At 44.7% G+C, this 22,907-nt stretch overlaps 5 protein-coding genes across 6 annotated transcripts; 1 reads left to right on the forward strand and 4 right to left on the reverse strand.

Annotated features, from left to right (window-relative positions):
- Positions 1–3,916: 3,916 nt before the first annotated feature.
- Positions 3,917–16,468, forward strand: LOC120449200 (paramyosin, short form). Of its 2 annotated transcripts, XM_039631563.2 has the most exons (9): positions 3,917–4,267; positions 4,891–4,947; positions 6,865–6,951; positions 7,018–7,184; positions 8,973–9,844; positions 9,912–10,039; positions 10,110–10,222; positions 14,528–15,143; positions 15,250–16,468. In XM_039631563.2, exons 1-9 carry the CDS (start codon positions 4,145–4,147, stop codon positions 15,724–15,726), a joined length of 2,640 nt encoding a protein of 879 aa, XP_039487497.1. In that variant the 5' UTR covers positions 3,917–4,144; the 3' UTR covers positions 15,727–16,468. The 2 variants fall into 2 exon arrangements, with proteins under 2 accessions (XP_039487497.1, XP_039487498.1); XM_039631564.1 differs by lacking the exons at positions 3,917–4,267; positions 4,891–4,947; positions 6,865–6,951; ... (2 more) ...; positions 9,912–10,039; positions 10,110–10,222 and adding exons at positions 10,441–10,591; positions 10,662–10,769; positions 11,300–12,359.
- A 285-nt stretch (positions 16,469–16,753) lies between these two features.
- LOC120449206 (chorion protein S16) lies at positions 16,754–17,407 on the reverse strand. Its single transcript, XM_039631570.2, has 2 exons — positions 17,023–17,407; positions 16,754–16,900 (listed from the first exon to the last, which is right to left on the reverse strand). Exons 1-2 carry the CDS (start codon positions 17,351–17,353, stop codon positions 16,815–16,817), a joined length of 417 nt encoding a protein of 138 aa, XP_039487504.1. The 5' UTR covers positions 17,354–17,407; the 3' UTR covers positions 16,754–16,814.
- A 1,363-nt stretch (positions 17,408–18,770) lies between these two features.
- Positions 18,771–19,665, reverse strand: LOC120449205 (chorion protein S19). The gene is made up of 2 exons (XM_039631569.2): positions 19,506–19,665; positions 18,771–19,416 (listed from the first exon to the last, which is right to left on the reverse strand). Exons 1-2 carry the CDS (start codon positions 19,518–19,520, stop codon positions 18,910–18,912), a joined length of 522 nt encoding a protein of 173 aa, XP_039487503.1. The 5' UTR covers positions 19,521–19,665; the 3' UTR covers positions 18,771–18,909.
- Positions 19,666–20,338: 673 nt separating this feature from the next.
- Positions 20,339–21,027, reverse strand: LOC120449207 (chorion protein S15). The gene is made up of 2 exons (XM_039631572.1): positions 20,886–21,027; positions 20,339–20,812 (listed from the first exon to the last, which is right to left on the reverse strand). Exons 1-2 carry the CDS (start codon positions 20,895–20,897, stop codon positions 20,468–20,470), a joined length of 357 nt encoding a protein of 118 aa, XP_039487506.1. The 5' UTR covers positions 20,898–21,027; the 3' UTR covers positions 20,339–20,467.
- Positions 21,028–21,785: 758 nt separating this feature from the next.
- LOC120449202 (chorion protein S18) lies at positions 21,786–22,728 on the reverse strand. The gene is made up of 2 exons (XM_039631566.1): positions 22,576–22,728; positions 21,786–22,399 (listed from the first exon to the last, which is right to left on the reverse strand). The coding sequence occupies exons 1-2, from the start codon at positions 22,588–22,590 to the stop codon at positions 21,875–21,877; spliced, it is 540 nt and encodes a 179-aa protein (XP_039487500.1). The 5' UTR covers positions 22,591–22,728; the 3' UTR covers positions 21,786–21,874.
- Positions 22,729–22,907: the final 179 nt, after the last annotated feature.

Below are 22,907 nucleotides of genomic sequence, written 5' to 3' on the forward strand. Positions count from 1 at the left end.
TATGTAAACTCCAATTTATTTTTTATAGATTTTCTAAATAGAAGTTAATACACAATGTCTACATTAACCATACAAATTCAAAAAGCGACCTCTTTGGGATGAGTACTGGATCAGCTTCGCCTAAAGCGCCACCTATGTGTAAGGTTCTTGCAGGTTTGTGCATTGGCTAAGATATTTCTCAATTACATTTTCTTTTTTAAAGTAAGTGAGTGTGTTTATATTTTATAAAAAATATATAATAATACAATTTTTTTAATATTTAAAATACAACAAATTAAAGAACTATTTTGTTATTTTCATGATATACGTTGTATATTGTTATATATTTAATTAAATTGCGGAAATATTCAAACTTATAATATGTGCTTCGCCTATCATAATGAATACCGACAGCAAAAGTTCCCGATGACACCGGTGCTAAGAATATGTACATTAAGCACAGCAAATATTTAGCGCAAGCCTCACACAAACATTAAATTTTAATTAGAAACGTCAAATGTAATTTTTTCAACGGCTACAATAATTAAATTTCGATTGCATTGAGCATCACGAAACGCAAATATTTTTGATGATTAATCGCTTAGACAAAATGGCAAAAATCTAATAAACGAATACAAAATACTCTGATAGACATAGCAAAATATTCATTATTCAGAAACTATTAATTTACTCCGAACATTTTTATTTTTTTTTGTAACGTAAATATGTAAGTAAAATTACCCTTTTATTTTGCTGACATGGTGCATACAGTGCTAGTGAGACTCGGGCATAGAATAAATCTGTCAACAACCCATTTCATTGGTAAGATCAACATGCAAGGGAAAGAGTAAATGTGTAGATACAAAAATACAGTCTTTAGTATTGGTAATAGTAGTTTTATTTTGGCTGTCTATTTATAAATGCTGTATCTAATAATAAACAGATTACGTGCTTCCTGAAATTCTTGTTTATTACTCAGGCAGAAAACTGTGTTCTATTTGATTATAGAATCCCAATACCTTATAGCGCAGGTATTCATTTTTGAGCACAACTCTTGAGCTAGATCGCCTACGAATATTATAGAATATTTCACGCTTTCCTGCACCCACCAGCCCATATATCTTGTACAGCATATATCCCAACATCTTTGCCGTATTTTTCATCCGTATGAGTCAGATTGTGTGCCACGTCACAGCCCGATGTCGATGTCGATGTGGCTAAAAGGCCATCGGATGGTGGGTGCAAAATCCCAGATTTGTCAACGGCCCATATCCATTGTCAACTACAATGACTTTTGGCGTTATGAGAGCGGCGTTTGTGAATCATCAGGCAGATGATTGCAAGTTGTCAACGAAAGGCGGAAAATTCGCGAAAACTCAAGAACCGGGAAGCAAAGTGGTCGATTTTCCAGGGAACTGAAACGCATTAGAGCCCCTTTGTTGTTTGTTCTGAATGCATTAGGGAGCTATTTATACTTATACCACCCGATGGCTGGCGGTGTTCAGCGCCACCCACCTCGTTGGAGCCTCGGATGGCGCCCACTTGAGCTTATCTGGCAGCCACTCCAATTCACTCTGCTCCACTCTGCTCCACTCCTGGGCAAAAAGAGGAGTATCTTGCGGAAAGTGGCTGCGCGTCAAGTTGGCACACACTCTATAAAGCTGAAGTCGATCTATATATAGCTGCATAGCAGCGGGGCCCGAGATGTGTGTGCAAGTGTGTGCCTGTGTGTATCTGTGATCATAACAATTTTGACCTAATTTTGTATAGCTGGCACACGAAACATGAAAGAATTAGAAGACACCCAACGGCCGCTGAGTGATTTCTGTCTTGAGGTGGAGGTAGCAAACTGGGGAATGGGTATGGGATTCGGAGTATGGGGACTGAAGATTGGGGATTGGGGATTGGGGAGAAAGGAGATCCTGTTCCCATCACTGACCTCAGTGCAGCTGTAAAATGATGGGCAATGGGCCGGAAAACTCACACAGACACCTGGCAAGCGGGCATCATCTTCGCAGAGAACCCAAATCGTGATGAGAATGGGATTCTTTGACTAAAGGTGTCGTTCTTGTCTGGCTTTGTGATATTTTTGGCTGACTTATTTATCGGCGAACGGCTTGCTACATATTCGCCAGGTTATTTTTAAACTATTACACATTCCAAAATGTGGCAAACACACAAAATGTTAAATATTATTCTACGGCTGCCTGGCGCACACTTATATATACAGAGATGGGTAGCGGCAACATTGTATATATGCATGCATAAAATAAATAAAGTTATGGCCAGCAAAGAGCAAAGTATCTATCAGATACGAAAGCGAACGGAGCAAAAAACTGCTCTAATATATAAGGATGGTTAGCCCATCTAGAGCTCTGGATGTGTGCGTCAGTTGGCCTCAGGTGAAATGTGTGTGGAAAATGAACACGATTATGAGCAAGCCGAGAAAAAAGGCACAAATAACATGAAATTCGGTTGCTAAAAATAAGCGAAAAATCATTTTTAAGTATAGTTAGGCAAATGTGTGTTTGTGTGTGGAGCACAGGTGGAGGAGATCACTCGAAGACCAACGAGAATTTTTCACTCAAAAAGCTTTGGTTCCTTTGGAAAACTGAGCCAAAAACCGCAGCACGAAGCGTGTTCGCCATGTAACGAAAATTATTTACACAATATAATATGTATTTACTAGGGGCACATGGAGAGACCTGACTGGTTGCCAAGAATCCAAGACCAACGATATAATACTGCGACAGTCATCTACGTGACCATTGAACAACAATTGTTAGATGACATCGCATTGTCTGTGGCTGAGCAGACTGCTGTCCGCACGGCCAAGGATTCACTCAAAATTGTATATTTTTGTTTATTTCGCACACTTTTTTTCACTCTCTACGTCTATTTATTTATGCTGGCAAATAACACGTTTCGATGCCAAAAGTCAAGTATTTTTAGAAAACACTGCTGTAATCCTAATTGGCTGTTAGCGAATAATTTAGAAGGCATATCATAGAAATTTTGACACTTTTATGATTTTTCTGCTCGCTCACAAATGCTGTAACACCCCTGAAATGTGCATAGCATATATATTTGGGCCTATAATTGGTTGGGAGTGCTGTACTCAAACCTCTTTTCTTGCTAATATAATATATGCAAAATCAATTTAACATCAATCGAATGATATTTAATGCAAAGTGCTAAAAACCGTAGCATAAAAATACTTTCAAAATTCAAATCATTATATTTAAATTTGCCCCCAGAACTCTATGGAAATACACCCAGTTCTTCTTAATCTATATAATTTAGGGACTACGCGCTGGAATACTGGTTTATACCTTTTAAATAATATGCGAGACCCCTGAACCAACCAAGTGAGCCAATAAATATAAATTATGGACTTTATGATCTGCAGAAGATGCCAAATATTTCAACATGACTTATATGTACGTTCGAGAATTGGAAAAAATTTATGTGTAGATACATTCTGGCCAGACGCTAGATACACAAAATGAAACGCACAAATGACACAGGCTAATTACAGGTAAGCAATAGAAAGGAAAAGAATCGAAAAGAAAAGAAAAGCAGGCGTACTTCGTGTTTTTGAGTTTATTTTCGTAGGGGGCAAGCTCTCGGGAAAACTAGCGTGAAAATGTGAAAATGCGTTCGCACAAGCTGCGGCCAAAGTGAAATGAAAAATCAAAGAATTTTCCACACAACTGAGCAATTAACACAACAACACTGCCGCGTGAAAAGTCACTCGAAAGTTACACTCACATAGGCTTATACTTGTAGATATATCTAGCGGTAAATCCCACTCGGTTCCGAGCGGAGGAGAGCCGATGGCGCCCGAAGTCAGCCGAGGGCGCACGAAGTGGGCCGAAGGGAGCCGAGTAAATCGTTGAAATAGACGAATTCAGCTGGCAGGGCACAGCAATTGAACGAAATACTCTTTATTCGAACGACAACGGGATCTCTTGTTCAGTAGATCACCAGCCTTACTCCGACGTTTATTACGAATTTTCTCGGTGACTCGGTGACAACTACAAAACTGCGTGCGGTGCTGTAGAGATTTTCGCTTGAGAGGAAACACAAATCATAATACTAGAAACGCGAACCGATCGCAACATTAATTTAGAGAATACAGAATCGAAAATCTGACCTAGCAAACATGTCGTCATCGCAGGCTGTCCGCTCCTCGAAATACTCCTACCGGGCCACGTCCACCGGACCCGGTGCCGCCGATGTGAACATCGAGTACATCCAGGACCTGAGCTCGCTCTCCCGCTTGGAGGTAAGGATCGTCCCGTCTCGAAATTGGATGCGCACCGGTATCGGTTAAGGAATCGGCATCGGATTAGAGCCCGAAATCCCAAAATCCCCAAAAGACGTTGGAATTTCGACCAGGGAATAGGAATACGAAATGCGTGTGCGCCAAATTTCTTCAAAATCCACGAGAATTTCTCTCTCTTGTTTCGGTGTCTGTGTAGAGACTGAAAAAGAATCAGAATATAATCAAGAAAAAAATAAGAAAAACAAACTAAGAAACCCGAAAAATTCATCTACACTCTATATCAAATGCACATATATACCGTAGATATATATTCGTGTGTTAAGTTCTCGGCGCGTTCTTGTGTGTGGAAATATAGAAAATTCGGTGAAGCAAAATTCTAGATGTCTATATGTATCTAAACGTGTCTGTATATACATATGCATTGCTAAAAAATTATGTAATGGCCACCTCTGGGCAATACATATACTCGTACATGCGAAAACATCGAAGAAAAAATCTGTGAAGAAATCAATGCTGTGCTGTAAAGTGCTTTTTAATGAAAGTTTCAATCAAATCATATGAAATAGAAATAATGAGCCCATAAGAGAACACACTCAATAAATGTATCCACCATTTTCTTGCAGGACAAGATCCGTTTGCTCCAAGATGATCTTGAAGTTGAACGTGAGTTGCGTCAAAGGGTGAGTAATTCCAGATGGAAATATTAATAATTTAAATATTTTTAATTATTTTTGAATACACTTTGGTTGTAGTATTTTTAAGGCATTAGTATAGATTTAAGTGGAATATTTTCTTAATATATAGAATTGGTTTTTCCCAGGGTCATTGGGCTTTTTTAGTGAATAAGATTATTTGCTGATGAAATCAGCTTGAGAGATATGACATATTTTAGGAAGTTAGAAAAGATCAGTTCAAATTCCCCGTAACCCAATGGAAATGAAAGCGCCAGGGAAAAGCATTTTTTACGTTTTCGCCTCGCAAATGTCACCCTAAAAACAGCATAAATATGTGGAAAGCCAAAATAAAATCAAAATAGAGAAAAGTAGCAGAAGCGATAGAACCAATAGAAAAGTCAGCAAACAAATGCAAATCTAAGAATAAACTACCCTTCGTAGAGTTACGAAAGTGTGAAAGTAAATGATAATGATGTGCATTGAACTTCAATCGCTTTCGTTTTTGGCTTTTCCTTTCTTGCGGAGCATTGATAAATGATTTTTCCCCTGACTTTGCAAAGACAGCGGCCGCCGCAAAGACAGAAAAGTCAGGAATAGCCAGATAGCCAGAGAAAAGTGGGAAAATTCGCAGGCCGAAAGTGCACTTCATTCAGAGCGATCCTCTTGGGCATTACAAATTTAGAAAATGCGAAGAGCTCTTGCCGGAATGGAATGGGCTGGCCAGGAATGTTCTTAAAATTTGTTAAAAAATCAAATTTAATTACTTTGTGCCTTATGGATTAGCACGCACTCGCACACAGATACACCGCCCCCCACCAACACACTCGCAGAATATATGGAACAAAATGGCTAAAATTAGCGCACGACATTCAATACAGAGAAGCGAATGATTAACTTGAAAACAACCAAAATATGAGCAGAGAAGAAAAGAAAATAAAGTAGCCAAAAAGCCATCATCATCATCACCATCTTCATGATCAGCAGCGGCAGAGAGGAAAATTCGCTCACTCGCTCACTGCGGGAAAATCTTCCCGTTTTCTGTCTGTGGGCGTGTGTCTGTGGGAAAATTAAATAATTTTCATGCACATTAAAAGTCTTCACACCGCCTGGCATTCTTCCTACATATCCATACATGCATATATAGGCGGCAAGAACATGTATCTACAAGATACATATGGCGCAAATGGATTTACGGCCCGTACTTACGTGGCCTTTGTGGCAATCGGCAACTTTTTGTTATGCCAAATGAACGGACAAACACATGTTCGCCTAGGTATTATCATAAACATTGATGTAGAAACATATTCATGGAATGATTTAAAAAAGATTTATCAGAACAACCCGCTCTCAATTTAAGCCTTTCACATTTTAGTTAGCTGATTTTTTATGATTGCTTTGGACAGCTCCAAATACCAGAAATCCCACTGGCCGCATCTAGCACATCGCTTTCATAAAATAGCATTTAAATGCAATTCGCAAAATTGACCAAACGAGGTCGTCGACAAAGGCGAAAAGCAAATGTTTAGATTCCGAGGGAGCCAACAAAAAATGTTTCTGTTCAAGCGAAAAATGTTCGAATGCCTTTTTGGAAATGCAATCTAGAAGAGCGGTGTGCGACCGCCCACAAAAGATATATACGCATATATAGACGCATATATCGTGGATGCAATCGGACTATGGCTACACACCTCTGCGTGGAAGATTTCTTGGCAAGATGCCATTGTTATTTTAGGTGTTGCATGTGCATAATTATTTTTGACTGATTAATGTGATTTATAATTTTTATTATGGCCCGTTTGAGTAGCCACACAGCATGGCTAGCGCAGGGTATTTATAGATATTTTTGATTATACCAAGTCCCCAATGGAATCTCTCCTAATCTCTGCTAATCTCTTCTTATATTCTTCAAATTTCAAATTTCAGATCGAGCGCGAGAAAGCCGATCTCAGCGTTCAGGTCATTCAGATGTCCGAGCGTCTCGAGGAGGCCGAGGGTGGTGCTGAACATCAAGTGAGTACCAAGTGCTATATCGAAATTATATATCCAACCAACTGATATATCCAATTCCAATCCCAGTTTGAAGCCAACCGCAAGCGCGACGCTGAGCTGCTGAAGCTGCGCAAGCTGCTTGAGGATGTTCATCTTGAGTCGGAGGAGACCACTTTGCTTTTGAAGAAAAAGCACAACGAAATTATCACGGATTTCCAGGAACAGGTTGAAATCCTAACGAAAAACAAGGCCAGGTAGGCATTCTAACGCCATCGATGTGTCCCCATTTCCACACCCATTTCCATTCCATTGACCCAGAAACGATACCATATCCAAAACATAAACATCTCCATCCCGAGCTGTCATGCATCCGCAGAACATATTTATTTGCCCCCAATGATGATGATCAAGTGGCGTCAGCTGGCGCTCGCGGACATTTCAATGTCTCAAGATCTCGTGCAGTAACTAAACAATACAATGCCTAACCTTGCGCTGCCCCGCTGACCCAAAAAAAAAAAAAAAAAATAACAAAAACAGAGAAAATCGAAGCAGATTATAAACCATTCATCAAAATGCCATGACATGCGAAATGCAAAGCAGAAAAGTTAAGAAAACATAAACCTGCATGGCTTGCAAGTTCTATTGGTGCAAATTGCGGCCAAAAAGCCAAACGTATGGGAAAAAATTCGAGAAACTTTCGGTTGCTGGCCGCCTCTCATATTTCCAAATCGATGCGAACGAATTCCAAAAATAAATTCCCAGGAATTTCGAAATCGCAGCAATTCAAGGCTATCCGAGCAGAACTAGTCACGTAGATTAATCAGCTTCCGAATAAATCAAAATCAACTTTGATCCTAAGCCTTAGTTACCTTAATCCAAGTTCAAAGTTGAGTTTCTTTGCGATCTTTAAGATTTCCACCTTTAAAAGAGGTGCGCCCGAGTTTGCGCACTTCCGTTTCAAGACAAGGACGGAAGGTCGGAAGATCAAGCAGCCGTCCCACTCTATCGAAAAGCTTCGCAAAGCTTTCGCACGGCGAAACTTTCTTCCATATGTTATGCCCACCACCCATACCATATTTTCTTTCTGAGCGGAAATTTATTTATAGAAATTTTGAAATTTTCATCCACATTCTTGAGCAGAGAGGCTCTTTGTTGCTGTTGCCATTCCGCTCCCACCGCCTCCCTGCATCGCTACCTCTCGCTCCCTCTCACTGCCTCTCGCTCGCACCAACGCTCCAACCCAAATATGTCTTTGATTGAATCATATAGAAAATGTGTTTATTGTTTTTGTTGCTGTCCCGCTCCGACCCATCGCGCATTATGGAAATCCGATACGTTTTTTGGCTGGCTTCTCGACTTGTGGGTGGGAAAGGTCGGTTGCACCGACTCTGGCCCCCTGACAGGTGGAAAAGCTGGCAAATGCCACGGGTTGCACACGGAAAATTCGATCGGTGCTCAAGGCGATATGTAATGGGATTACTTTGATCGATCCAAGACACACATGCTTTAATATAATTATAAAGACCATCAAAGATAACGATTAGCCTTAGGTATATACAAGATAAATATAATATGATTATAAAGACCATCAAATATAACGATTAGCCTTAGGTATATACAAGATAAATTCTCAAACTCTTATAAAAGTTAAATTCTCAATTTTATCGAAATTATCGATTTAATTGAAATTGCATATCGATTTTTGCCAAGCATACACTGATCAGATTAATTCTTATTACATATCCCCACTCTCCGTCCCAGCTTATGCACATTTATTTTACCAATCAATTATCATAGCTTGCTTCCAGGCAGACCCAACATGATCTTAATCCTTGGCCTGCTGAGTCCTCGACCACCGATCGACAATCATTAACTGAACTTTCGATCGCTGGCCGAAGGCTCGCAGATCCACCCAAGCTTGCTAGCGATTCACAGCCCAGCTGATCTCACAAACCATGCCTAAGTATCGGGAATGTGATCGTAGACGCCCAAAACTAAACTGGAGAAACATCTTCTCCCTATTTTTAATCGAATGCTTGCAGAGCCGAGAAGGACAAGGCCAAATTCCAGACCGAAGTCTACGAGCTGCTCTCCCAGATCGAGTCCTACAACAAGGAGAAGATCGTGTCGGAGAAGCACATCTCCAAGCTGGAGGTCTCGATCACCGAGCTGAACGTGAAGATCGAGGAGCTTAACCGCACCGTGATCGACATTAGCTCCCACCGATCCCGCCTCTCGCAGGAGAACATTGAGCTGACCAAGGACGTCCAAGATCTGAAGGTCCAGCTGGACACGGTCTCGTTCTCCAAGAGCCAGGTCATCTCCCAGCTGGAGGACGCCCGCCGCCGCTTGGAGGACGAGGACCGTCGTCGCTCGCTGCTCGAATCCTCTCTGCATCAGGTTGAGATCGAATTGGACTCGGTTCGCAATCAACTCGAGGAGGAGTCCGAGGCCCGCATCGACTTGGAACGTCAGTTGGTCAAGGCCAATGCCGATGCCACATCCTGGCAGAACAAGTGGAACTCCGAGGTGGCTGCCCGCGCCGAGGAGGTCGAGGAGATCCGTCGCAAGTACCAGGTGCGCATCACCGAGCTGGAGGAGCACATCGAATCCCTCATCGTCAAGGTGAACAACCTGGAGAAGATGAAGACGCGCCTGGCCAGCGAGGTGGAGGTGCTCATCATCGATCTGGAGAAGTCCAACAACAGCTGCCGCGAGCTGACCAAGTCGGTCAACACCCTTGAGAAGCACAACGTTGAGCTGAAGAGCCGCCTGGACGAGACCATCATCCTGTACGAGACCAGCCAGCGCGACCTGAAGAACAAGCACGCCGACCTCGTCCGCACTGTCCACGAACTGGACAAGGTCAAGGACTCCAACAACCAGCTGACCCGCGAGAACAAGAAACTGGGAGGTGCGTTTTTGACTACTATTGTTCCTTCGATATAATCATAACCTATTCCACTTTTTCAAACCCCCAGATGATCTTCATGAGGCCAAGGGCACCATCAACGAACTGAACCGTCGCCTGCACGAATTGGAGCTGGAGCTGCGTCGTCTGGAGAACGAGCGCGATGAACTGACCGCTGCCTACAAGGAAGCCGAGGCTGTAAGTACTCGCAAACACATTTCCAATAATCAAATATCATTTTAATGACGGGTGTAATATCATTTTGTAGGGCCGCAAGGCTGAGGAGCAGCGCGGACAGCGCCTGGCCGCCGACTTCAACCAGTACCGCCACGACGCCGAGCGTCGTCTGGCCGAGAAGGATGAGGAGATCGAGGCCATTCGGTAAGTCACTGATCTGGGATGGGGAACAACTTGAATTAGATCCCCCTTTTGGAAGTAGCCCCACGCCACTGCCACTCGAGTGACAGCGAGAACAGACGAAGGTTTTCGCTTCCCCTGCCAAAGCGGAAGTCGCAAAAAAGAAAACACAAACAGCAATCAAGGTCCCAAGGGGGAGGGTAATTATTCGATTGATTCGCTTTCCAATCGCTTTCCACTGCCAACACAATTGATAGTGAACTGACCCATTTAGCAATTAGCAATCAGTTCGAGTTCTTTAGTCGCACAAAAAGCAACGGCATTAGTTTTCTATTTCGGCAGCCAGGCACAAGATCCTGATTCCACGGAAGGTTCACAGGCTCAGCTCAAGAAGTGGGTTTCATCCATCTGGTTTTCCAAACCATATCGATTTTCTAAAAATCCGTATTCAAATATTCCTCAGAAAATTGCGCAGTTGCTGTGATTACACAATCAAAGTGGGTTCATTGTTGAAAATCGAAAGATCCCATTGAGAAGACTTTCGAGTTGCAGAGTGGCTCTCCAGCAAGTGGTAGGTTTTTGAACCTCTTCATTCAATCGCGTTGGTGGTCAGTGAAGGTCTGTGATCTTATATCTTTGGCAGAGATCTGTACTATCTTACTTATTAAAAGTTAAGTTAAGTGTGCATAATGCTTGATTTAATTAGCTACTTTTACACACGTTTCCGGTGATTGAAAGATAATGTCTCTCGAAATTCAAATATTTTGACTCGAAATGTTCAAATAACTTAACAAAGATAGATAAAAGAATCTACCCAAACAGAACATTTATAGTAATGTAATAAATGATGCTTCACAATATATTATTCGTGATAACATTCCCTAGTTCTTTTGAGTCCTCGATGGCTATTGCATATAATGCCTTGCTGTTATGACATTGTCTATGAGCACTCTGCCAAAATGAATCAATCATAGCCGCACATTGACTGCCAACAAATGATGGTGATAATGATAGTGATGATGATGTTATTGTCGTCATTATTATGCTCATACCTAGCCCGATGCCAACAGCTGAAAGAAACGAAATGCAATCTTTTTATAGATTTCGACAAATTTGAAAATTTATTTGCAAAGCAGCAGCAACTGCCACTGCCGCTGCCAACCGAGGAGAACCCAAGAGACCCGAAGCTACAAAGGCGACAAGGCGACACACAGAGGCGGCGACAATTGTAGCTTTAATTAGAGTACTCTTAAGAACACACACATTAGTGCATTAGACCATCGCAACCCCCTTGAAAAATTCCCAACCCTTGAACATACCCTTCCTCAACCATGGCCCTTGCCTTAAAACAAAGACCTTCCCGCTTCCGTCCGACGACGACGACCTATGAGGATAACTATGGCTACACGATGAACTTCTACCAGCCGATGCTGGACTATCTGGATGCGAAGGCCAAGGGTCTGGAGGTGAAGAAGCCCCACCTGCCGTGGGTCAGCGAAAGGGGGCTGAAGCAGTACCGCCCCTCGAATGCGGTGCGACAATACAACGCCGACGAGATCGTCCGATTGTCGCGCACCTGCGCCGCTCGGGCCGACGAGATATTGCTTAGCTTTCGGGCCCAGAAACGCTCGCCGTTCAGTGTACAAAAGTTGGTCGACGCATCGCGTGTTACCAAGCACCTTGAACCGGACACAGTTGTCGAAAGATCGCGCCAGCGCCGCCGCCGCCGCCAGGAGGAGCTCGAGGATCTGATCAAACGCGACACTCTTAAGATATTGCAGCGCATCCGTAAGATTGAATTGGATAACGAACTCGACCAGATGTCGGACGATTTCAAGCGCTCAATTCGCGGCAAGTCCGCCAGTGCCATTGCCCAGGCGCTGCTCTCCGAGTCGGAGAAGAACATCAAGACGGCCAAGAAGGAGGAGGAGGACTACATCTCCCAGACCTTAGTGCGCTCAAGTCGGGCAGTTTCGCGTGCCCGTTCGCGTTCCTCCTCCCCCCTCGATGGCCAGTATCGCGCCCATGCGCTCCACATCGAGCTCATGGACGACCGGCTGGTGGACAAGCTGGACCATCGCGTCTCCTCCTCGCTCCACAACGTGAAGCGCCAACTGTCGACGCTGAATCAGCGCACTGTGGAGTTCTACGCGGACAGCAGGTGCGGTATACAGGATAAGTGCTGGATCTGTCGCAAGGTCCTGCGCACCCATCCCAAGCTCAAGGACTATAGCTACGTGTATTGGAAGCACTAGGTCCCAGGTCCCCAATGTCCTTAGTCCCAGTCCCCATCCCCAGCCCAATTCCAGTCCCTACTTTCGCTCATATCTTCATTCGATATCTTAGATTTCAAGCAAAAGCTATTATGTATCTAAAAGGATATATTTTGTGTTACTAGACACATCGATGAGGTGGAAAACCTTTTAAAAATCAAATATATGATTTTTAGAAGCCTCTTTTCCGCTTACTTTTCATTACACGAAACAGTTCTTTACAAATACGAAAAGTGGTTCCATATATTAATCTCGATATATTAAAAGAACCGTATACAGAAAGCCACTAAAATGTGTTAATATCAAGTGCATCGATCTGCGTTCCTTTGTGCACTTCCCATCCGGGCCATTTGAATAAATGCGAACATTTTTGAATTGCAGCTCAATTTTTTGACTGAGCATCCTAGAATCTCCTCCCTCGACCCGGCAATTTGCCATCTCTATTTGTCTGTTTGTCGTTCCTCGTCTGGCACCAAATGTATTTTTGTTTCAAGAGTTTTTGCGATTTTCTTCCACTATGTTGGCCATCTCTCCCATTGTGTCTGTTGTGCAGTCATACGAAAATTATTTATACAGAATTATGCGCAGCATATTTGTCCACAGCTAATTGCAGAAGATCGCCAGCAATTTGGTCATTAATTACAAACTTTGTGGGTGTTTCTTGTGTTTCTTGTGTTGGACATCTAAACAAACCTTTGAGTGGGAAAATCTTTATAGTATAATCTTTCTTCTAATTGGATGGATAATCAATGCTCTTATTTACATATTATTTCAAGTTATGATAATCCATATATGCCAAGTTAATCCAAATCCAAATCTATTCATCACTTTTCCCTGATATGAAGACTTTTTAACCCGGTGCTATCATATTTCGCACCCGCACCTCAGAAATTTCGAGGCTGTCAGTTTGATTTGCGCGTAGATGGTCCGACCGACCAACTTTTTCTTTGGGTTTGTCCTTCAAATCGAGATTTATTTTATTTTCAACTGAAAAGAAAACTGATGCGCATGACAGCAAAAACAATCACTAGAAGAGGCGGCGCACACAAAAAAAAAAAACAGAACAACATTAGACACAGCAAATATTTTTGCGTAAACATTGAAAACAATGGTGGGGAAAAATTAAAATCTAAATGGGAATGCTTAAGCTTTCTACCCAAGACACTAGAAAGCCAAATACCTTGGCAAAACGACAGCAACGGGCACACACACATGATTTTCAGATTAAGTAACCCACACAGGGGCGTCTATAAGAAAACTTAGTATTCAACTAAACCAGAATAATCAGCGGAATTAGGAAATACTGAGTGATGGGGGACGCCAACGCTAATATGATTATATAACCAGGGAAGTGGAAATGATGCTGCCAGTTGAGCATTATAAAGTTACTCCTTCAAAACTTAAATGTTGTTAGAAAGAGTTGTACCCACTATGTTTTCAATGGTAATATGTTACCACATAAAATGACTTATATCCACTGAAATAGAATTCAGCAGTCATAAATCACTTATCACTAATTGCAACAGGTACACCTCCTTGCATTAAATTAGAAAGTGAATCAGGTAGAGTATCAGAAACGCAAACACAACTCAAATTTAGTTGGCATCGGTGCACCTTCGCCCAAGAATAGACGCATGATGCACTTACCCCAGAAACAAAAAAAAAATTGAATTTAGGGGGAGAAGGAACTAACATAGTCGGCAAATAGTTTGGCATGTAAGCCGCGGCTATTTGTGACAAGTTCGATGTCTTTATCATGCGTAAAAATACACCGAAATTCGCGAATGCAGCAGCCAGCGAAACAATGAAGCAATGAACATTTTTGACAATGCCAGAGCACCTGAGTTAAGTTGACTTGAGTGGTTGAGTGCCCAAGTGCTGAGTGGTGCGAAAAATGTAAAATTGTGGGTCAGGCATTGGGGCCAAAAATAGAGCCAGCAAAGCGAATCGACGGAGGGTCATTCTGTGGCAAACTGGGGCTACTTCTTGGTATCAATTCAATCGATTGATGGTTGAGAAATGTGTCAAAGTTCTAATGAATGCATACAATTTGTAGCAAGCAGACCTCCATCGAGATCGAGCAGCTTAATGCCCGCGTCATCGAGGCGGAGACCCGGCTGAAGACCGAGGTGACCCGCATCAAGAAGAAGCTGCAGATCCAGATCACCGAGCTGGAGATGTCCCTGGATGTGGCCAACAAGACCAACATCGATCTGCAGAAGGTGATCAAGAAGCAGTCGCTGCAGCTGACCGAACTGCAGGCCCACTACGAGGATGTCCAGCGCCAGTTGCAGGCCACCCTCGACCAGTATGCCGTTGCCCAGCGCCGCCTGGCCGGACTCAATGGAGAGCTGGAGGAGGTGCGCTCCCACCTGGACAGCGCCAACCGTGCCAAGCGCACCGTGGAGCTGCAGTACGAGGAGGCTGCCTCCCGCATCAACGAGCTGACCACCGCCAATGTCAGCCTCGTCTCCATCAAGTCCAAGCTGGAGCAGGAGCTCACCGTGATCGCTTCCGACTACGAGGAGGTGTCCAAGGAGCTGCGCATCAGCGACGAGCGCTACCAGAAGGTCCAGGTGGAGCTCAAGCACGTCGTCGAGCAGGTGCATGAGGAGCAGGAGCGCATCGTGAAGCTGGAGACCATCAAGAAGTCCTTGGAAGTCGAAGTCAAGGTGCGTGTCTGGGTTTTTGGGTATCACAAACTTTCACTGGGTTACATTTGCTTCTATTATATTACCTATCTGGTGCTATATGACTCTACTCTGTAATCCTCTCCAGAACTTGTCCATCCGCTTGGAGGAGGTCGAGCTGAACGCCGTCGCCGGCAGCAAGCGCATCATCAGCAAGCTGGAAGCCCGCATCCGCGATCTGGAGCTGGAGCTGGAGGAGGAGAAGCGCCGCCACGCCGAGACCATCAAGATTCTGCGCAAGAAGGAGCGCACCGTCAAGGAGGTGCTGGTGCAGTGCGAGGAGGACCAGAAGAACCTCATCCTGCTGCAGGACGCGCTGGACAAGTCCACTGCCAAGATCAACATCTACCGCCGCCAGCTGTCCGAGCAGGAGGGTGTTTCCCAGCAGACCACCACCCGGGTGCGTCGCTTCCAGCGCGAGCTGGAGGCTGCCGAGGATCGCGCCGACACCGCCGAGTCCAGCCTGAACATCATCCGCGCCAAGCACCGCACATTCGTGACCACCTCGACGGTGCCCGGATCCCAGGTGTACATCCAGGAGACCACAAGGACGATCACCGAATAGAGCCCCACGCTCCGCACCGAGATCATTTCATTATCAAAACGCCAATCGAACCGAACCGAACACCACCCATCCGAGTCCAGGAAGAAGACCATCTGGTTGGCGGATGGGCAGAGTTCAGAGTTCAGAGTGCAGGACGAGAACGAGAATTGCGTGAGAAAGTTTTTATAATTTAAATTTTTTTGTCAACCCCCCAAACGCCGCGGCAGCGATCAAGAACCCAGTGGACTTCGGCGGGGGGGCTCGTATAGGCTACACACTATAAATACATAACACTACACATCCTATCTATATAATAATAATACTATTTTGAAGTTCATGTAATTTAATTAAAATAATGAACCTGAAAACCTAAAAACAAAATAAAAACAAACCAACGAAAACTTGGCAGAGTTTTGCTAGCGATAGAGATATATACATATACCACATACGATATATGATACTTGTACGTAGAGAGATGAGAAATGAGAAATGAGAGATCATGAGAGTTGGCTGAACAATAACGTTTGATGGATATGGAGCCCATTTGAACGAAAAGCACCAAAACTTAATAACTTGAAATGGAAATGGAATTGATAATCGTCACCAAAATCCCACTAGGCACGCCACCGCAGCATCGAGTTAACCGAGTTACAACCGCTTCTACTATTTGTTTTTAGTTCACTTTATGTTTAGTAGGTAAATATCTGTGTGCTCGTAACGAATTTGAATTTTACATTAAATCAGCATCAACAAAACTGAGCAATTTTCACATTTTTTACTTTGTATCTTGCAATAAAAACGAAATTCTATTCATAATAATAACAATAAGAAATTGTAAGTGAAATTCGGTTTTACTAATGGGGGTCTTCACTTCAATTCTACGTGTTGTAGCTGCGCACCTTAGTGGACTTCAAGTTTTGCAGTTTTTCTTAGCCAACTTGAGTGCTAAGCAGAACATAAGAAAGGTTTCATAAAATGCGAACTTTCCATTTCCCAATAAAGTTTCGATAAAGTTTGCTTTCCCAGCCCAATAAATAAGCTCCATTGATTTATATTGCTTTAAGCTATCACTATTTATTAACACTTTATGAGCTATACAATCCAAGCTCTTAGATGGCCACAACACCCAGTTTGGATTCGGTTTTCAGAACCGCCTTCTCGCCATAAGATCCGCCGTATGAGCTCTTCGAGAAGACTGAAAGTTAGAGATAGAAAAGAAAGTAAGTACGGTGGCATAACAGCAGTGCTAAGAAGTTAAAGGAAAATCTATATAATCCAGGTATAAACTCCATATGGTTGCATTGATTAGGAACCCACCTGGATCGACCTCAGCCACGAAGGAGCGTGGTGGCAGGGCAGCGGCGTAGAGCTTGTCCAGAGGACCGTAGGGCTTGACCAGAAGTGGACGACCCTGCTCCCATCCGTAACGGTTGAGGGCATACCAGTCAGCACCGTCCAGCTTGGCGGCGGAGGCAGCTGCTCCGGCGGCGTTGGTCAGGGCGGAGGCCTGAGCCTCGGCGGTCTCGGCAGCCTTGACCACATCGCCGTAGCTGGCGCCGTATCCGGATCCGCCGTATTGCGGACGATTGGCCACGGCCAGGGCGACGCAGCAGGCCATCAGGCAGAGAAGGCGAAGGGTGGCGGACATTTTTTTGTTGGTGGTGGTGCTAGGAACGGACCGTTTCGAAAACTAATTAACCAGAGCGTGTGTCCAAATTGCTTTTATAGCAACACCATTTGAGCTGCTCCGCGATTTGTGAGCTCACCAGACGTGACCAAACCACCTCGATGACCAGTCACCAGTCAGTTCGGGGGGGCCGCCACTGGCAGCATCTCCAGCCCCCTCCGCACCCCTCGGGCCCAGGGCGATAAGGCCACGGGATCGTCTCCAATTTCTATGCTCATTGAAATTGCGCGCCAAATTGCGGCACTGCCCCGGGAACCCCGAGAAGCTGCTCCATTGATAGCGACTTCCCCCTGCTCGGCACGCTCTGTTCGCTTCTGGTGTGTGCGGTATCGGGGCTTTGCCCGTACTCCACGACGATCCGGCCCATGCACGCATCGGAAATCGGGCCAACTGGGGTTAAGCCACCGATCAATGAACACTAACCGGAACCAGCAACGGCGAAAAGTCTTTGGGCGTCGGGCGAACTCTCATTTGAAAGCCTAACGAAATTTCTGAAAAGTTCATTTGTATTCCGCATAATAACAATTTATTTCAAAATTATGAAAATTTTCCATAGCAATAGAAAAGATTTTATGTTTATTATTAAGTTTATTAATTTATTAACAATTTGAATTTATTGTATTACATCAATGTTTTAAGGCCCGCTTTTTAATAGGTACTTTGTTCTTAAAATAATTGCAAAGTATTCATTACAGACTTGGTCTAAGTTTTTAATCATAACTTACCAAAGTTACTTTTACAAAAATCAGTAAATTAACCGCTACTAACAAAAACAAATAACTAGTGACTTACTTTGCTTAGTACAAAAGTATCTATAACTTGAATTCACTTTCAAAATAAATAAATCTACACATGGTATTCATTTCACCGAGAAGTTTTCCCAAGAATTGTGCCGCACTCGAAGCCAGAATTCTAGCCGTGATTCACCGCTCGACTCGAATGTCAAGCGATGGCCAGCAGCATTGAAGCTCTTGGCCAAGAGTTTGGCCCCAAACAAGTCAGCAGATGCGATTGCTTAGCAGCCAGAAAATACATATATGAAAATAAGCGCGGCAATCGGCAAACTGGGCAAACTCGACGAACTGTGGCGCTTTCTGGCCACAAGATTATTGACTGACTGACACAATAAATAATTGAATGTTTATGGCTTGTGACACTTTGCTGAGTGATTTGCGAGCGAGCCGGAGCAAGCAAATCCGGAGCACGTTTCCGCCAAGCCACTCAAAGACATTCCCGGTGGCGGCTGCAATCAAATGAACCATGCTCCACCCGCTCTAAACAGCTGCTGCAGCTGCAAATGAGCTCGAAAACCCGAAAATTTGTTTGCTAATAGATATAAACAATAGCTAGAAACCCCGAATAATATATACTAAAAATATTATGATTTTTTCTTCTGGTTTATTATGTACACGATCAGGCTGAGATCAAGTATCCGCCAGGTTGGCTGGGGATCAAGTATCCGCCAGGTTGGCTGGGGATCAAGTATCCGCCAGGTTGGCTGGGGATCAAGTATGCGCCTAGTATCCGCTGCTGCGGGGAGCAGAGTACTGGCTAACGTACTGGTTGCCATACTGGTTCTCGGGCACGAAAAGCTTGGCCACTGGAGCAGCGGGGCGGATGGGCAGGATCACCTTGCTGTACTCCGGGGGCGAGACATAAGCCTTGTAGTTGTTCTGGCCAGGGTACAGCAGAGTGGCTCCGGCTGGCTGGACAGTCCAACGGGGTCCATAGCCGGCACGACGGTAGTTGCCACCGTTGTAGCCACGTCGCTCACCGCCATATCCGCCGCTGACCTGGACGGGGCGCAGGATCTCGGGGGCATAGCTGCCGCGGTATCCACCGGCAATGATCTCCACGGGGCGCTCATAACGCTGCTGACCCTCGGATCCAGCAGCAGCTGCTGAACTGGCGGCGGAGGCGGCGGAGCCATCCTGACCGTAGGATCGTGGTCCGTAGCTCTGCTGGCCACCGTAGTTGGCGTAGCAGCTGCCCACGATGCAGGCGCAGAAGATGACGGCCAGAGTCTGGAAAATGAGGCAAACCACCAGTTAGCATAGGTCCGGAAAATGAAAGAGCGGCAGGGAATACGGAAGCGGTATTCAGGGACACTTACAGCGAACTTGTTCATGGCTATGATGTATGGGTTTTGGCACAGTTGACAGAATTAACATATTAAATGGCCAAGCACACTTCTTTATATAAGCAAATTCATTGTTGCACTCGAAACGTGATCTCGCCCAGAAATTTATCACGGCTCAAGAGCTGGCTTCGTCGTCTCTTCTCGGCCAGTTTGCTGGGCTACTTTCTGTGGATTTCTAGCTTTTCCTAGCCAGATATCGGGGCTCCACGTTGAGCTCGTTTCGACTCGAGCAGGTTGCTCACCGCAGCATCATATCGCCCACATTCGGCGGTCGACCTTCGTTGGGGGTGGCCGATGCAGATGCTCCGAATGAGGCCCAAAATCAATGGTGGTCTTATGGCTGGTTATGGGGTGCGTGAGGGAACGCAACCGGGCTAATGGAATTACGGGCCAAGAACGGGTTCCATCAACGTGCCACCAATTATAACTTATATGGATATCAAGTTCTTTCCATACTTTCAAATAAACAAAACCATTTACTTTCATAATGGCTTGTAACGTTTTGTTTTTGCTTTGTGACACATAATAAACTTATTTTCCCTAGTTTAAGTATTTTACCTAAGATTTTCGTTTTTTTCTGAAGATTTTTTAAGAAACAGTTTTTAAGTGATTACTGATTTGTGAAGTCTCTAAAACTCCACCGTTCAACCAGGTGCCTTGAAGTTATTCTATAAAGTGAGATTCTCTGGAGTTAATAGCTGCCCTACTTTGGAACCCATCTTGTATCTGGAATAATAATGACCCACCGCCAAATCGTTTACCTAAGTGCGCTGAAAAGTATGTCACAATGCAAAACACAATACGGATTTCTGTTCGGTATTTTCCATTGCGTTCAAGCTGCTTTTATTCGCTGATTCTCAGAGTTTCGCCATGACAGCCACTCGAGGAATTGAGCAAGGAGTCGATAGTTTAATTCACTGCCGTGGGACCAGGAATTAGTAGGCACGAGGTCCGTAGCTGTTTCCGATCTCGTAGCCGCGAGCACCGTCCAACTCGTAGGAGGGAATAACGTACTGGCCGTAAGTTCCGGGCTTCACGGAAGCGGCGGCTGCGGCGGCGGCGGCAGAGGCACGTCCTCCATTACCCTCGGATTTCAGGCTGCGGGGATAGCTGCCGTAGCCACGGGCGGGTCCGTAAGCGGGTCCGTAGGCGGGCACCTCCTCGTAGACGACGCGCTGAACACCACCGTAACCACCATAGCCGCCACCATAACCTCCACGGTTGCCGTACGCTGGGCTGGCGTTGATGTAGGCGAACAGGGCCAGGGTAACACAGGCGATCTGAAGGTGGGAAATGGGGAAATCCGGAGGATCAGATGGCTGCCACTCCTTTTTGGGGACTACCACAACTTACCAGGTACTTCATGGTGAGTGCTTAGTTTTGTTGGTTTGGGGTAATCAATCAAACTATGATTTACCGACCAGAAACGCCCGCTTTTATACGCGAAATTTAGCCTGGACATTTACGTGACCTATATACACAAGTTATTCTGTTTCAGCCCAGAAATGGCATTTCATAATAGTGGCATTGCCCGGCTGGAATATACTCACATTTGATTTATGTACTTCCATATACTTGTTGTCGGGCCATTATAAAATCGCTTGGTTACGCGATGTGCAATTCTACCGGGCTTTGGTTAGTGATAGCTATACGAACACGCGACTCTCTCAATTGGGACCCACGAACGCGTTTATTTTCGAATGCACTCCAAAATTTGTTGGAGTGAACTTTAAGTTTTCCACATTCTTGGGGGTAATGGTTTCCAGGTCAGTTGTGCCCGCAACTGGGCTGCCCCAAGGGAGGATTCTTCTAGAACTGGTTCTAGCAGGTTTTCCCTTAAAACTATTAAGTCATCCCTTTAAAGTGATAGAACATTTTAATATAAGTTAGAAATTGTACTTACAATTTTATAATAATATCATACAAATTAAAAAAACATTTAAAGTAGTATTTCATGAGAAACCATGTTAAATCAAATTCAAAAGTTTCTTTGATTTTGGGAAGTATAATTGTAACTTGGCTCAACAGATGAAGTAATTTTAGTTTTCAGCTTTATTTGACTTGGCAATTTTTCTTTGGCTCTTCAACCATTTTCAGCATTATCAGTTAACAACGAGACCAAGAAATTTTTGCTGGCTCAAAGTATCGCATGGCATTGCAATGAACCGCAAGTCAGTGCCAATTCAGCTAAGAAAAGCAGATCCAAACTCTTGGCCCGAAACGAGAAACCCAGCAAGAATGAAATACTCAAAATTTAAGTTTTGATGTTTTGGCTTTTATTATTATGACCTAGTTCCTTATTGGAAGTTAAGTTTTTGGTTCACTGTTCAACGTTATCCCACTTAGTAGCTGGGCCTCTTGTAGCCCTTCTTTCCAGCGGCCACGGAGCTGGCAGCAGCGGCGGCCGAGCCACCCTTCACCTTCTCGCTGTGTCCGTACTCCTTGGGCACGTAGCTGGTGGGTGGATAGACGGGCTGGGCGTAGCGGGGAGCCTCCTTCCAGACCAGAGGAGATCCGGCGCTAGGAGCGGCCAGGGCGAGCTTGGCGAGGGCAATGGCCTGGGCGTCGACTGGTGGGGCACCACCGTAGCCGGAGCCGGAGTACTGAGATCCCACATTGGCACCGCTGTAGGCAGAGGACACGGGCACAGGCACCGACTCGTAGGCACCGCCATAACCTCCCTGGTTTCCGCCGTATCCACTGGCGTATCCACCGCCGTATGCGGGAACGATGGCCTTAACGGTCAGGGCAGGCTGCACCTGGTAGGCATAGCCACCGACCGGGGCACCGTATCCACCACCGTATCCGCCACGGGCACGTCCATAGGCGTTGGCCGAAACGGCAGAGATGGCGCAGAGGCAGATGCACTAAGGGATTCAAGAAAAAAACCAATTAATGTGGGTATAACTTAAATTTAGGAACCAAGAAAAGAAAACTCTAATGATATATCATTTATAAAAATATATTTAGTGATATACCATTGTAAGGATCATTCTGGATCACCAAAGAATCATTTGGGGTGTCAGTAGAATTTAAGACTTACCATGAACTTCATCATTTTGAGGCTGAGTTGGTTAGTTGATCGATGCGAAGGTAACTAATGTCGCATTCTGGCGCAATGTTTTGTTTTTATACCAGATCCAGGCTGCAGTCCAACTCTTACGTGACGAATATGATGCAAGTTTTGGCTCTCCGGGTGCCCGGAGACGCAGTTCCAGGCCCCTCGGCTCTTTGTCCAGCAATCTTGAGACGCCGCCGGAGACGTGCAGCCAGGCCGAATCCGTACTGGCCAAAATGCTGGCTCTCAATTCGGGCCGGTCCAGATAGCAGGCGTCTGTGCTTACGCCATCGTCTACCGGAGACGAGACCCCATTA

The sequence above is a fragment of the Drosophila santomea genome, chromosome 3L (assembly GCF_016746245.2).
Source record: "Drosophila santomea strain STO CAGO 1482 chromosome 3L, Prin_Dsan_1.1, whole genome shotgun sequence".
Lineage (NCBI taxonomy): Eukaryota > Metazoa > Arthropoda > Insecta > Diptera > Drosophilidae > Drosophila > Drosophila santomea.